At 38.0% G+C, this 16905-nt stretch overlaps 1 protein-coding gene across 2 annotated transcripts in view; it reads right to left on the bottom strand.

Annotated features, from left to right (window-relative positions):
* The window catches only part of smurf2 (SMAD specific E3 ubiquitin protein ligase 2), a 64533-nt gene that overhangs the window by 28997 nt on the left and 18631 nt on the right, over positions 1–16905 (bottom strand). For both annotated transcript variants that reach the window (XM_067459197.1, XM_067459207.1), the window contains exons 2-3: positions 4809–4847; positions 2723–2831 (exon numbers count right to left, since the gene is read on the bottom strand). In XM_067459197.1, coding sequence (XP_067315298.1) covers positions 2723–2831; positions 4809–4847 — 148 coding nt within the window. The remainder of the gene's footprint in view (positions 1–2722; positions 2832–4808; positions 4848–16905) is intronic.

The following is a 16905-nucleotide window of genomic DNA, read 5'->3' as shown; positions in this document are numbered from 1 at the left end:
ATTATTCTGGGTTGTGGGGAGGGCTGTGGAAAAGGCGGCCTATTTTCCGCTGACAGACGTGACATGTTTGGCTAACTCGACAGCCGTCCTGGGGGGTGAGGGTAAGTCTACCATTGCCCTGGCAACCAAACAAACGGAGACGTGTGCTTTCTCGAGCTGCCGGCTGTCAGCTCGACATGAGAAGGGGACAAGTATTGGAAATCAGCTTGTTTTTTCATTAACCTTCATTGTATCTCGCTCTCTTATGCTTTCCATCCTTACATTTAGCCCTTGGTCTGTGGGAAAAGTGGCAGGCCTGTGTGTGGGGAAAATTTCTATTTTTATTCCAGCTGATACTCGCAGTTGTTAAAAAAAACCTATTTAAAAAAATGTAAATAGAGCTAGAAGCGCACGGTATAACTAATGGATATGGGATTTTTCTCCTATGCCCAAACTCCCATGGAAATCCGCTTGGTGATCTCTACAGATAGAGCTGTCGACTCCAAAGGAGGTGACCTAAATCCTCAAAGCCTGAAGGATGCTGGAAGCTTTACTGATGGGCTACATTGATTAAGAGATTGAAAGAAATCTTACACCACTGGTTCAAGAAAAACTCCTGGGGTTACAAGTGCATGTCTATGTGTTAGTTCAACCCAAAATTAGTTCATGCAATTCCATAGCCTAATGATTTTCTCTCTGTTGTTAAACACAATATTTTGAATGGAGATGACCATTAAACAAATAGGTACATTTATTGTTGAGCTTAAACAAGGACAAAAAGCACCATAAATGTGGTCCACCCAAACAATGGGTCTCATTCACTAACTGTGCGTATGCACGAACTTGTGCATGAAATCAGCGTATGAACGTTTTCACAAACAAATCATGATGGCATGGACCATCATTTACCTTTTTATCTCAAATCTGATGACGGATCTTTAATATGGTTTGTTGAAGATAACGTGTAGAACAGACAGACCGAGTTAGGTTGTGTTTCTGTGGATGGATATGCACATTCTATACACAAGATTTGTTTTCAGAAGTTTTTTGTTTGTGTGTGTACTCTTCTGTAGCGCACACAGCTCGACACAGTTATCGCAAAAATATATAGTTACTTGTCGTTGTATTATGTGTTCTTATCTTGTTTATTTTTATTTGAAAAATGTCCTAATTACCCTGAATATAACACATACTGAAGCGTACCCAAACCTTGAGTAATTTGACCTGTTGCACCTCTAGTGCGCACTGAATTAGGCGAGAATTTTCCTGAGAATGTTTCCTCCTGTGCGGATGGAAATGATCCATAATGACATGAGTAATGCAGAGCGCTATAGGTTCCCAAGTGTCACATGACTGACTGCATATTATGCAGGAACTCAAAAGAGATTGTAGAGGCGAAGATTTCAGTGCATTATGAATTAAGTTTGGTTTGTTTCTCATAGAAATCATATAGCTTCAGAAGACTTGCAATTTATTTCAGTCGTGTGCCCATCTTTTATTGTGCAATGTGCATATCTTCCTTTCTGCTGTTAAGAAGAAATATTTAGCATCCACTTATATTGACAGTAACTTTCACCCAAATATCCCCTTTTTTGTTCACAGAAGAAGAAAGAAATCATAGAAATTTGGAACAACATGATGGTAATATATATATATATATATATATATATATATATATATATATATATATATATATTAGGGGTGTAACGATACGCGAATTCGTATTGAACCGTTCGGTACGAGGCTTTCGGTTCGGTACGCGGTACGCATTATGTACCGAACGGTTCTTGGACTAATTAATTAGATTTGGAAAATAAAAAAGTGTGTGAAATATAATAATATGCGTTCAACAAGGTAGCCCAATAACCAAAACGACATAACAGCCAATGCCCCTGACACCGCCGAAGTGAAAAAAAAAAAAAACACCAAATATGTTTCAGGCTGCTCAGTCAGGTGCTCGCTTACTCAGTAGGCTACGCGCTGAATGCTCGTCGCAAAATGGCTATTGCGTTTAACAAACCAGAAATATATATATAGAAGATGGGTAAAGTATAGCTCCATCATTGTTCAATGTAAAAAAAAAAAAAAAAAATCATACTTTGTTAGTTTAATAAAAAATAATAATAAAAAAGGTAATTTATCTGCCAATTTTTTCTTTTTGCTGTATTTAAAACATACCGAACCGTACCGAACCGAACCGTGACACCAGTGTATCATATCGAACTGAACCGTGAATTTTGTGAACCGTTACACCCCTAATATATATATATATATATATATATATATATATATATATATATATATATATATATATATATATATATATATATATATATATATAAAATAGAAGACTATTCTGCTTTTTTGTTTCCTTTTCAATCCAAATGTTTTTGACGCGTTGACCCATAATCTATAAGCACACTTAAACATGATGTCAAAAACAGGCTCAGCTTATATGTGGTGACTCGCACAGAAAAATTACTGAAATTAAACCACACAAGGTGTCCGACAGCACTAAAAAGCCTCAAACAACTGGATGGATGGCCATGTGCTTCAAAATCAGGCTGCTTCAGTGTCGTCTTCCCCTGGATTCTAGTCTCTAAACATTATCGCCTCAGGCATTATATTTTAAACTTTTATACTGAGATAGTATCAAATTTAAAGGAAATGTGTGTGTGCGTGTGTGTGTGCGCGTGTGACTGAGAAACCCATTGAATGCAATCATGCCAGGAAGAGCTCTTACAGGTCATAGTGTTGGTTCCATTTGGGGTCCAGAGTGTTCCTCACTGTGTCTGTCGAGTGGCACTGCCCTGAACCATCCACCACCACCTTAGCGAAGGGGTCTGGGAGCCCTGCAAAACACAGAAACAACAACATCTAAGCTGGAATTGAAGACGGCGTTGAATACAAGTCATAATGTAGTTTGAAATGGATTTGTGAAACCTGTAAACGTTACAGCAGAATCCAAAATAATAAAGCTCTAGAAATGGAGACTGTCAAATCATAGGATGGATTGTGTTATTCCCACACAAATTTATAGACAATTTACAGAGCATTCAGAAAGTATTTAGGTCACTACATTTTTTTTTCCTTCACATTTTGTTGTTACAGCTCAAATACTTTAGAAAATTATACATTTTAAAGTCATATTTAAGCTTTTTCTTTTTTATGAAGGGTTCTGAAGACACTCATTTCACTTTATATAACATTACTTTTATAACTAATTATGCAACGATACTGCAACATTTTCAGTTTTTTAAGGAGTTAGAATTTATTTTTGATTACAATATGAGCAATTAACTTAACATAATTAATGTGGGCTTCTTATGTAACGATAAATCAGGATTACTTTTCTCGTTATTTTCAAAAAGTACTTTTCCTGCATTACAGCCAACACTGGTGGTCATTTAATATTTGCATTCATAAAAATAATTGGACTGCAATACATATACAGCATACTGATGCTGTTTAAAGTAGATTTAGATATTGGTTATTTTAAAATAAGCAGTTATCTATATTTCATAATTTAAATTATAATATTGTAACACTTATAAATTAACCGATTTTAGCTTTAAGCAGTTATATATTGGTTATCAGCCATTACAGGAAAATAATTATTTATGAGTAGATTATAAGCCAGAATTTTAATATCAATATATCCCTATTCCTAACATATACTTTATCCCACAAATATATATATATATATTCCCCTTTATTTTTTATATTCTGTTATTCTGGCTACACCTAAATCAACAGAAATCAGACATGTGTGGCTTTGCTTTATGAAAATGAATTGCAGGGTGAGAAGGAGGGGAAAGATATGTGTGAAGGTTTACAAAGAGAAGAGAGTCTCTAGTCTTCATTCAACTTCATACAGTCTGCCAAACATCCTTCCTCTGCCAACATCACATTTCTGCGCATATATTTGCCTGTAACGTTCCCTGGTACCTATCTTCCCACCCCGCACCATCGTCTCTCTCGCTCTCTCTCTCTCTCTCTCTCTCTCTCTCTCTCTCTCTCTCTCTCTCTCTCTGATATCTGATGAGAGTTAAAGATGTAGGCTTTGGTTGTTTGTGTTTGTCGGGGTAGACAGAATCGAGCCAGAGAAGTCGTGGATAATGCATGCGTCAACCAGCAGTTGCTTTGTCTCCCCGAACTGACCCACATTTCTGCTGTCTCGTGGGGGAAGAGCACTTATCTCTCTCTGCACTTTTAACAGATGAACCCATACTAAAACACCACACTTAAGACACGGTGACAGGAATAGAGCACTCTCTCTCTCTCTCTCTCTCTCTCTCTCTCTCTCTCTCTCTCTCTCTCTCACACACACACACACACACACACACACACACACATGTCTGATTCACTATCTTTGTGGGTACTCTCCATAGACGTAGTGGTTTTTATACCGTACAAACCATATTTTCTATCCCCCTACAGTGCCCCTGCCCCTAAACCTACCCATCACAGGAAACATTCTGCATTTTTACATTTTTAAAAAACATCATCCTGTATGATTTATAAGCTTTTTGAAAAGTGGGGACCGCTGGCTGGTGCCCACAATGTAGGTGATCTCGGGTTTTACTTTCCTTATGGGGACATTTGGTCCTCATAATGTAATATAAACAAGGGCGCACGCGCGCGCGCGCGCACACACACACACACACACACACACACACACACACACACACACACACACACACACACACACACACACACACACACACACACACACACACACACACACACACACACACACACACACACACACACACACTCTCTCTCTCTCTCTCTCTCTCTCTCAGTATATATGAAGGCTGGATACTTACGGAAGAAGTCTTTCTTCACAAGGTTCTTTGCGCACAGAACTGCAGAGAGAAAAAAGGAAAAAAACATAATTACCTGGATGTTTCAAAATAGATGATATTTGCAAAACATCTAAAATCACAATTGTTGAAATACAGTTTTGAGTCAGATTGCAAAAATATGTTTTCCAGTAAAACAATTAAAACAAATCTTAAAACAAGATTTATTTAAATTACTCAGTAAAACGGTTTAAAACTGTGTTTATGCAAAGTTTCCTTTTTTTATTGAGGCTAATGACAATTTGTTAGTGGGATATGCACAATAAACCCAATTCAATATATATTCTCTGAAATATATATATAGTATGATATAATATAGTATGTGATATTTGCTTAACAAATAATGTATCTATTTTAGAAAATTATGAATCTTTTTTTTGGTGCAAAAGGGAGATTTAGGTCTCACAATGGCTGACAGGACAGTGCTGCAAAGATATGTTTTTAATTTCTAAGTCCTGTATTTTTAGGATCTCAGCGTGTGTTTAAACCACCGAGAAAATGTTTAAATCCAAAGCAGGGCTCTTACAGCGCCCAGCACTCCCAGATCAAGCTCACAATGTATTAGAGATGCAAAGCAAAAAAAGCCCTCTGATCCTCACCCCACTGCTGGCCTACATTCAGCTTAACTCAGCCTTCTGACTTCAATATGGCCTGGGCTGCATTTCCCAAGAGCATCACAGGCAAAGTTGATCCTAGTGAACATTTGTGGCAATGGTCTTTACAATCAATTTGCTCACAAAGCTTTTGGGAAATGCAGCACTGAGCTTTCAGCTATCTAAGAAAATTGAGTTAAATGCTTCCCGCATGATACCACAGGCAAACGCAGGGAGATCTTTATTGTTCCTTTTTACAACTGAGAGAATGTCAAAAGGTTGAGAAATACTTATAAATAATAACAAAGCTGAAGAGCACTGAAGATCAAAATGATCAACTCGAGAAATGTACCGTTTGTGACAGAACCTTTCAAAATACTGATTAACAGACACAATCCAAAATTGTGCATTTGGAGACAATTACGGTACACTGAAGAGAGTAAGAAATGAAATCTCTATGCTTTTTTGCGTGCCATTTAAATTATTCGCTATTTCAAAATATTACATACTGTAATCAATCACTTTGAATGCTAAAAGTGAATTTAGGCACTGCAGCTCCACATAAAATTCATGTGTCTCATTTAAAGTGATTTGTCCACATTATGCATGTTCAGAAATGTACATATGCAAAGCACATAGATTAGCTAACAATGTATTACAAATCAATATAATAATTAAATTAAGGCACAGAAATAAGTGAAATAAGAATACATGTTGGATATGTATTTAGAGATACTTAATTACATTTAATGGTGCAATTCAATTATTAGTGTTTTTCTAAAGATAAATGAGTGTCAGATGTCAAGAAAATGTAATCTAAATGTAAAAATAGGAAAATGAGTATGGGCAATTAAATATCTGAACACATGCAATATAGATAGAAAAAACCCTCTAAAAATATCAGACAATAAATACAGTCTACCACTAGTAAAAAATGAAAGCAAGACAGAGATAGATAGACTGTGTGTGATATATTCAGAAAAAATAAATAATGTAAATGAGGGCAGACAGATATTTGATGGTGAGACAAAAAGCTAAAAAAGGAGGACAGACTGCAGGAGAAACCGTGAAGACATGAATGAAGGGCGACTAGAAGGCAGAAGGACCACATTCGAGGTATTCAAACTTAAACTAAAAGCAGCTCACCCCACCAGATGTACGAAAGCTGAGACGGTAAGAAAAACTGGAATGTGTGGAGGAGGTTAAAGGGCAGAGAAAATGTTCATGTGCAGGTGAGTCGCAGACTTTACTTAGCAAATCCAAACAGACTTGGAAACACCCATACGGAGGCTGCTATTGATTCTGTCTGCGGCACGACCACGGCTATTCATCAGCTCGCACACACACCACGACAATTATACAAACTACATACGGACACACACACACACACATTATTTATATATATATATATATATATATATATATATATATATATATATATATATATATATATATATATATATATATATATACACACATGTAAAAAAACACATAATGTAAGCATGTGTATTTTTCCCTCCACAACCTAGGCATGTATGTATTTTTCTCAAACATTTCAGAATATTACTGTTTTTAAATGTATTCCTGTGATGGCAGAGCTGACTTTTCAGCAGTCATTTAAGTGTTTGGGTCATTTTGACCCAGAGAAAGGATTTTATTTTCCCTGAAAATGCTAGATAACGTTATCACACTGGACTAAAACTTTACTCACCTAGGGTATACTTCTCCCAAATTTTTTACAAATTGTTACACTGGTCAAAAATGACTGGCATACAGAAAATAGCTAATAAATATCTCGTCTAGCGATATTATCAACAAATATTGGATTCAATCCTTTTGTCAGCTTCTTTTTTTCCCCCAGGAATAAGGTTTTGTGTTTATTTTTTAAACTGACTGATTGTGGATATTGGTCAAAAATGACCATCCATTAAAAAAGATTGCGGGAAATCATTTATTACTCAGGAGCATGTTAATCATGTTCATGTTCACATACAGTCTTGTTCAAAATAATAGCAGTACAATGTGACTAACCAGAATAATCAAGGTTTTCCGTATATTTTTTATTGCTACGTGGCAAACAAGTTACCAGTAGGTTCAGTAGATTCTCAGAAAACAAACAAGACCCAGCATTCATGATATGCACGCTCTTAAGGCTGTGCAATTGGGCAATTAGTTGAATTAGTTGAAAGGGGTGTGTTCAAAAAAATAGCAGTGTGGCATTCAATCACTGAGGTCATCAATTTTGTGAAGAAACAGGTGTGAATCAGGTGGCCCCTATTTAAGGATGAAGCCAACACTTGTTGAACATGCATTTGAAAGCTGAGGAAAATGGGTCGTTCAAGACATTGTTCAGAAGAACAGCGTACTTTGATTAAAAAGTTGATTAGAGAGGGGAAAACCTATAAAGAGGTGCAAAAAATGATAGGCTGTTCAGCTAAAATGATCTCCAATGCCTTAAAATGGAGAGCAAAACCAGAGAGACGTGAAAGAAAACGGAAGACAACCATCAAAATGGATAGAAGAATAACCAGAATGGCAAAGAATCAGACAATGATCACCTCCAGGATGATCAAAGACAGTCTGGAGTTACCTGTAAGTACTGGGACAGTTAGAAGACGTCTGTGTGAAGCTAATCTATTTTCAAGAATCCCCCGCAAAGTCCCTCTGTTAAAAAAAAGGCATGTGCAGAAGAGGTTACAATTTGCCAAAGAACACATCAACTGGCCTAAAGAGAAATGGAGGAACATTTTGTGGACTGATGAGAGTAAAATTGTTCTTTTTGGGTCCAAGGGCCACAGAGACGACCCCCAAACTCTGAATTCAAGCCACAGTACACAGTGCAGACAGTGAAGCATGGAGGTGCAAGCATCATGATATGGGCATGTTTCTCCTACTATGGTGTTGGGCCTATTTATCGCATACCAGGGATCATGGATCAGTTTGCATATGTTAAAATACTTGAAGAGGTCATGTTGCCCTATGCTGAAGAGGACATGCCCTTGAAATGGTTGTTTCAACAAGACAATGACCCAAAACACTCTAGTAAACGGGCAAAGTCTTGGTTCCAAACCAACTAAATTAATGTTATGGAGTGGCCAGCCCAATCTCCAGACCTTAATCCAATTGAGAACTTGTGGGGTGATATCAAAAATGCTGTTTCTGAAGCAAAACCAAGAAATGTGAATGAATTGTGGAATGTTGTTAAAGAATCATGGAGTGGAATAACAGCTGAGAGGTGCCACAAGTTGGTTGACTCCATGCCACACAGATGTCAAGCAGTTTTAAAAAACTGTGGTCATACAACTAAATATTAGTTTAGTGATTCACAGGATTGCTAAATCCCAGAAAGAAAAAAAATGTTTGTACAAAATAGTTTTGAGTTTGTACAGTCAAAGGTAGACACTGCTATTTTTTTGAACACACCCCTTTTTAACTAATTGCCCAATTGCACAGCCTTAAGAGCGTGCATATCATGAATGCTGGGTCTTGTTTGTTTTCTGACAATCTACTGAACCTACTGGTAACTTGTTTGCCACGTAGCAATAAAAAATATACTAAAAACCTTGATTATTCTGGTTAGTCACATTGTACTGCTATTATTTTGAACAAGACTGTATTTACGTGTGCTCTGCTTGCAAAGATTAAGGCCTCGGACACACACTTACACACAAGTTCACGTACACAAAACATTTAGAGTATTACAGGCTTTCTTTTCCACAGAGATGAAGTTTATCCTCAGATCAATGAGGTTCCGATATAAAAAAAAATACAAATCCTGTACCAATTAAAAGAAAACAAGCTCACAAAAAGATTGAATCCAGTATTTGGTGATTTGGTTACCTGTTAGCTGGAGAAAAAAAACATAGAAGAATAAAAATGCTCAAGCCACTGTGTCAGGAAAAGTGAAGAGACTTGTGTGAAGGGTTTGAACAGTTGGAGCAGGTGATGATCGCGACGGTCTGAATCCAAGGAAAGGCGAGAGAAAGAGGAGAGGGAGGGATCGGATAAAAAGGAAACATGCTTGCTTCGCAGTCAAGGAAGAATTTCTCTCTGCAAACATCCCTGGAAATGTTTAACGTTCCAGTGAAACCCACCTCATCATTCCACCATCTGGAATGTATCTCTCTCACACACACACACACACACACACACACACACACACACACACACACACACACACACACACACACACACACACACACACACACACACACACACACACACACACACACACACACACACACACACACACACACACACACACACACACACACACACACACACACAGCCTTCAACACCTTGTCTGCACTCAACTCCATTAATTATCGACATGAAGCAACAGTGTCTGTATTAGAGACAAATTAGAAGAACTAGTGTCAGACCATTTAGGAATAAGTAGAAACTTCGAAAGAACGCAATTTTAAAAAGTCTTATAATATTCGGAACAGACACCATTCTTAATTTTAAAAGTTGAGACTGAGGAATGAAGTATATTACTTTCACTACCTTGTCTCATCTCAATAAGGACCAATGAGGTTCATTCTCGTGTTACGCAGCACGTTTGAGTTTCCTCAAGAACCAATGAGGTTCATTCTCGTGTTACGCAGCACGTTTGAGTTTCCTCAAGAACCAATGAGGTTCATTCTCGTGTTATGCAGCACGATTGAGCTTCCTCAAGAACCAATGAGGTTCATTCTCGTGTTATGCAGCACGATTGAGCTTCCTCAAGAACCAATGAGGTTCATTCTCGTGTTACGCAGCACGTTTGAGTTTCCTCAAGAACCAATGAGGTTCATTCTCGTGTTACGCAGCACGTTTGAGTTTCCTCAAGAACCAATGAGGTTCATTCTCGTGTTATGCAGCACGATTGAGTTTCCTCAAGAACCAATGAGGTTCATTCTCATGTTACGCAGCACGATTGAGCTTCCTCAAGAACCAATGAGGTTCATTCTCGTGTTACGCTGCACATTCGCCTTATTCACCTGGCGGCCATTTTGAAAACTCTAACGCCGTTGTGGGGTACACAAACCCGGAAGTTGGACTCCAATACAGTACTAATCAATAGCAGCATTCTGTGTCACTCACTTTCTGCCTGCTGTGTGTAACAAAATCATCTAATGCATCACTGATAATATGTTTTCACTGATAATATGTAATAAGTTTTCATTTGTTAATGTTTTTTAATTTTCCTCCTAATGTAATTTCTAATGTTCTGCCCTTTTCTGGTACGTTTTTCCATACTTACAATATACAAGCAGGCCATTTGTATTCCTCCATACCAATAAATGTACATAGTTACCATTTACAAACCTAGACCAGTATGCCTATCAATGTTTTTGAATGACTTATTTCTATCTGATGTTCTGACCAGTTGTAAAGTTATGAAAGACATCATCCATGTGTCATAAAATTGTACTTTATTCTTTAGATAAATGGACATTTTATTTTACATATATGAAGATCCAGTAGCTTATACATACACATATCTCCCACATGTAAATTAACTGTATCAACTATAAAACTGATCTGCCCACATTGACACTATATGATGGATTAAAATAAGTTGATAACATCACCGTTTTCTCCAGAATGACTGCAGCCGAATCAAATTTTGTTGCAATATTGTCCTGTTTAACACCGTGAAGCTGCTTTGGAACAATCGTCATTGTAAAAGCACTGAATAAAGCTGACTTTACATGTCCCAGTCTTGCTATTCCTTGAGTCTTTCGAACTTCGTCTGTAGTAAAATGCAGAAATTACGACCAGGATCCCTTCTGATATTTTTTAAAATCCACGCTCCATGTAATCCCTTATCCTCCGGAAAACGGTGAAAGGTTTGTCCTCTGTAGGATTTTTTCCTGAGTGACGAAGTGCAGTGAAACAGAATGCTGCTACTGATTAGTACTGTATCGGAGTCCAGCTTCCGGGTTTGTGTACCCCACAACAGCGTTAGAGTTTTCAAAATGGCCGCCAGGTGAATAAGAGCTTCATCAAGAACCAATGAGGTTCATTCTCGTGTTACGCTGCACATTTGAGCTTCATCAAGAACCAATGAGGTTCATTCTCATGTTACGCAGCACGTTTGAGCTTCCTCAAGAACCATTGAGGTTCATTCTCGTGTTACGCAGCACGTTTGAGCTTCCTCAAGAACCAATGAGGTTCATTCTCGTGTTACGCAGCACGTTTGAGCTTCCTCAAGAACCAATGAGGTTCATTCTCGTGTTACGCAGCACGTTTGAGCTTCCTCAAGAACCAATGAGGTTCATTCTCGTGTTACGCAGCACGTTTGAGCTTCCGCAAGAACCAATGAGGTTCATTCTCATGTTACGCAGCACGTTTGAGCTGCAGTGAGAACTAATGAGGTTTGTTCTTGTGTGTCAAGCAGGTACAATTGAGCTTTTGTTTATGTTTGCTGATCAATGTTTATATGTGAATAAATGCCTAAATTTAATCTGTTTATGATATAAAGTGATCGTGTCACTTCAGAACATTTGGACTAAACCTTGATTAATATGGATTAGTTTTACATCTCTTTATGAACTTTCTGAAGCTTAGCTGTCAATGGAGGAACAAAAAAAATCTCATATTTCACAAAAAATTCATTTGTTTTCCGAAGATGAACTAAAGTCTTACAGGTTTAGAACAACACGAGGGTCAGTAAGTGAAGACAGAATTTTCATTCTTGGGTGAACTATCCCCAATAAGATAAACTTTGTTAACAACTTACAATAATATTTGTTAACAATTGTTCATGCATTAATGAAACATTATGAATTTCTTTGGAATAACCAGGACCAAAGACTATATATTGATATAAATATAGCGTATTAGGTAAATAAGTCAACTTTAGTTGCATTTTAAATATGGAATCCCCTCTGACTAAAGTCATTTAATAATTAAGGAGGTTCCTAGATCCGAAACAATACCAAATTCCCTGAATGAAATGCACACAAGCTAACAAAACACACCCTCAATCTCACGCACAGAACTAGTTCATAAAGCACCATTCCTCATGGTCTGCACTGACAGATCAATATTTCTGTGAGACGTATAGTGAACTGGCAGCATGTAATGTAGCCAATCTTCATTCCTACAAATCAACTGGCTGTGACTCACTTGCAAAGTGAAATTCTGACACATCTGTCCTCCAGGCAACAGCATCTGCCCGACCACAGATGTTAATTTATGAATGGAGTGAATCACAGCCACCAACACACGCTTATCAATTCATCGTGAAACATCAATGCGAAGTTCATATAAATAGACAAGACAATGCTGTACTGGCAGCTAACCACAGATAAAAACCTGGCTTAGATTCTGTCAAAGTTTATCTCTTTCCTGTCTCAAAGCAAACTAAAAAAAGGTTTACTGGTTTCTGTGACGCTCCCGAAATGTGCAACACTAGTTTAGTACGTCAGATAACATCAGCTAGTCGAAACCAAGAACACCAAACACCTAAGAGCAGTACTTTACCTACTGAGAGTAAAGAAATGACATGCAGAACTGAACGGCGTAACACAAATACTGTAAAGTTTTAACACAGTGGCTGAACTAAAGATAAAAAAAACACTATTTTCATTGTTTAATAAATGGCAGAGAAAAAAACAGTTTGGCTTTGTAATTTTGCCAAATATACATTTTTAAACTACAACTGATTTAGCATTTCAAAACTTTGACTAAAATGTATTGTTTCTAAACTATTACATTTCGTGATATTTGCAAATTTTTGCACCCCTTTTTATAATTTGAGAGCTTTGCAACACTTCCTGGCTATTGAATTTACCTTATTTTTTTCGGTCACTTGCAAGGACTTTTAAAAATAATTTTAAGAAACAGCACTCACAAAGTGTAATTTATAGCCAAAAAAATACTTTTGAACTGACCATAAGAAATATTTAAAAGATTTTACAGTACGGTTCAATTTGTTAACATCCTTAGTTCAGTTGTCCATTTGTTTACATTAAGTATCAAAAAAAATATATAGAATTGATCGACGAGTTGATGTCGATTTCCAAATATAATACATTTTTAACATTTTAAAAAACCACAAAGTATAAGTATAATCCATGGAACAACAGTAATAGAGATGCTTGCCTTACTAAGCACCATTTATAAAGCAATAAATCTAGCAACAACAAACAAATCAAACAATTAATATATACATGGAAATGTACCTTAATACCTAGTGAATGAACAGAATTATAAAAATGAGTTACAGTCCCTGGTTTCTCACAGTTCTTGGATAGATGATTAGGCCACTCAATGTAACTGACTCACTGAGTTAGTCAAAAAAGCCATTTTCAGGTCCAACTGTGTGTGTGGCTTTGTGTGTGTGTGCGCGCGTTCAGCTCCAGAGGGCAAGATAGTAGTTAATTTAGGCAGTAGAAGAAAAGACAGCAGCAGTCTGAGGGTGACAGAGAGCAGTCTGATACGGGTAAAGGGTCAGTACCAGCAGCCTTTGCTCTGCCCTTATCAAGGTGCCTGGAAGAGCCGGACAAAGCGGCTGCAGTGTACATCTGTGTCCATCACAAACACCTTCTTTGCGTCAAGAATGACTGAAAGACAAAGATAGGACTGAGATGTGATCTACAGAGCTCAATGAAGAGACAGAAAATGAGAACAAAATCCAGAAAGCACTGATAAAACGAAGGCAGGGAAACAAACACGCAGATAGACAGCAAGAAGCTGAAGCACTCAAACACTGCTCTTCTGCAAAATCTCGAAGGACTTCTGGAAAAGTAAGGACTTTCTTAAGGGCTTCGTTCCCACAGACGATGAGCTTCCAGCTCTACAGGATGCATACATTATAATTCCCACGACACGTGGCCCTTTTCTTCCATTCTGCTTTTCTTTTTCTGTGTCACGTTCGTGCATTCTTGTTCTCTGAATCACATGTGGACTCTGTAAGTGGCGAAAGGACGGCTTTTATGACGTTTCATCATCTTTAAAGTAGTCTTGAAAGGAGACAAAACTAACATGAGAGTGAAACCTAATTTAACAAAGCCCAAACGTGACAGCAAAACCAAAATGAAGGTCTAGACTCTATCCATCACGCTGCGAAAACTCTTGAAAGAGAAACTCTGAGAAGGTTAACATCTAGACATGTCCATGTCCAAATAACTTCTGATCGAGACACATTTTTAAACACAACTAAAAACCAGAACCATACTCAACTCATTTTGACTTTAAAGGGGGGGTGAAATGCTGTTTCATGCATACTGAGCATTTTACACTGTTAAAGACTTGGATTCCCATCCTAAACATAGACAAAGTTTCAAAAACTAATGTTGGATGTTTGATGGAGTATTTCTGTGTTAAAAATACTCCTTCCGGTTTCTCACAAGTTTCGGAGAGTTTTTTTCGAGTATAAGTCAGCTTGACGTTACTAGAGCGGAAGGTCCTTGTATGGGCCATACGGGCTCTTCTCCCGGTTAGGTGCGCGCGCGCGTGACTAGAGCGTGAGAGAGTAAATGCAGACCGTAAACAGTCTCTCAGGTGCAGATCCAGTCGTCCGTGAACACTTATGTCGGTTATAGTCCACGCCGCGCTCCACTTCATTCCTCCACTTTGACATTAAGCGACTTCAACGCTTCAGCACCGCATTCCGGGAAGGCAGCGCTGCATTTGAACCGATTTGAACGCAGAAATGCTTCAGTCGCATCGCAAAGTGGATCTCCACACTCCAACAAGTGTGTTTTTGACGGAGCCGTCCCAGCGATAAAGGTTCGGTCCTGCTTTGGAAGCAGCTGGTGAGTAAAACTGCTTCAAATGTCTGTACTGTTGCTTATCGTCGCGTATGTAAACATCAGTAAACGACACGATCGCCTGCTTCGTCATTCAAATGCGCTAACGGACTTCATTGCTGTTCTATGTAAGTTATAACGTTACACTAGTCTGACGTGCAAAACCGTTTTGCTTGCTACTAAGGTTGGGTCGCATACAATAGTCCATAAACCGAATCATGTCCTCATAAACTGAGAGTAAATACAGTACATACCACAGAGACGGACGTCCTGCTGTTGCTGTTTCTATTTCAGCCTCCGAATTAGATTCTGGATCATATCTATTAGCTGAGATAGCCATGAGTTTCTCCACGCTTGAGGACGTCACCGCTTTGCGCATTCGTCATTCTTTAGCTCCGCCCACACGATACGCCTCTAGGCGCTCGGTTTTTTCCGGAAAGACTCGGTACAGCCCATATTTCTTTTACAAATATAATAAAACTAAAGACTTTTTTGGAGATATGAAGGATGCAATACTACTCTATAGGTACTCAAGATTGACATGAGATTGACTGAAACTGAGTGTTTCACCCCCCCCCTTTAACCCATATACCAAGTTGTCAGCTCTCTCTCTCTCTCTCTCTCTCTCTCTCTCTCTCTCTCTCTCTCTCTGTCGGAAGTTCAAAAAAACATTGAAGTTCAGATGTTGTCACTCTTAGTGTCTGGTGCAGTGGACGTCTTGTGAATGACTAGAACATTTTCTGAGAAGAAGATCACGACTTTCTTTGGAAAAAGACAATATAGGTGATCACACGTACAGGAGGGCACATCAATATTTCAGTGGTCTTGCTGGGAGTCCTTTGTCATGCTTTCTTGTGAATGCATGTATAAAAGAGGAGAGGAGAAGTGGTTATGATTGGACCCGTCGGCTGGGAAAAAAGACAAATATTAGCTGTCAAAAACACTTTTGTACACTGTCAAAACACACCAATCATGGCAAATATGGCACAATACTCACTTATCTCTGCTAATCCCAATTCTCTTCACAAATGTCTGGGAATTCGCCATACCACAATACACAAAATCCCATCTTTTCTTTGAGAAGGGTTCCCCAAAGGTTTACAAAGCTTTGACTACTAACAAGCTCAACTGGTTTAGTGCGATGCCAGTTTGTCCTAATGTCTATTTGACAAAAAACTGCACTTCCAACAGATAAAATGGAGTGCCTGATATATGAAGGTGTCAAATAATACCTAAATCACCAACCTCAAGTCTAATTCCCATCCACACAGCTCACAAACAATACTTAAAACACTGATGGTGACAACTGCAAAGTTGTCAATCACCAATGGACTGCAAAGGAGTCTTTTCTCATAAAGGTTTGATAAATGGGAAAGGCCATAAGGAATTGTGAGAAGATTTGGGGGTTGACAAAACGAGGTGGTTAGTGGTTAAATAATGTGAAAGCTGCGTAATGGAACGCAACTGTGGAAAGGAAGTGGGGGTGTGAGAGAGAAGGCACCTTAAAATGAATGTTGTTCAGATAATTAATACTTTGGTATACGGTCTGAGATGGAACTCTATCTTTAAGTTTTATATGAGAGTTTTCCTCCAAATATCATGACCCCACCCTTTCTAGCATAAAGGCAGCTATATATTTTCATGTATAAAGAGTCATTGATATTATTATACTTAAAAAAAAAATATTACAGGAAATAAAATGTATCCACAAGGGGTGTAACAATA

Source organism: Pseudorasbora parva, chromosome 2, assembly GCF_024679245.1.
Source record: "Pseudorasbora parva isolate DD20220531a chromosome 2, ASM2467924v1, whole genome shotgun sequence".
Classification (NCBI taxonomy): domain Eukaryota; kingdom Metazoa; phylum Chordata; class Actinopteri; order Cypriniformes; family Gobionidae; genus Pseudorasbora; species Pseudorasbora parva.
This window is presented reverse-complemented; position numbering and strand designations above follow the sequence as displayed.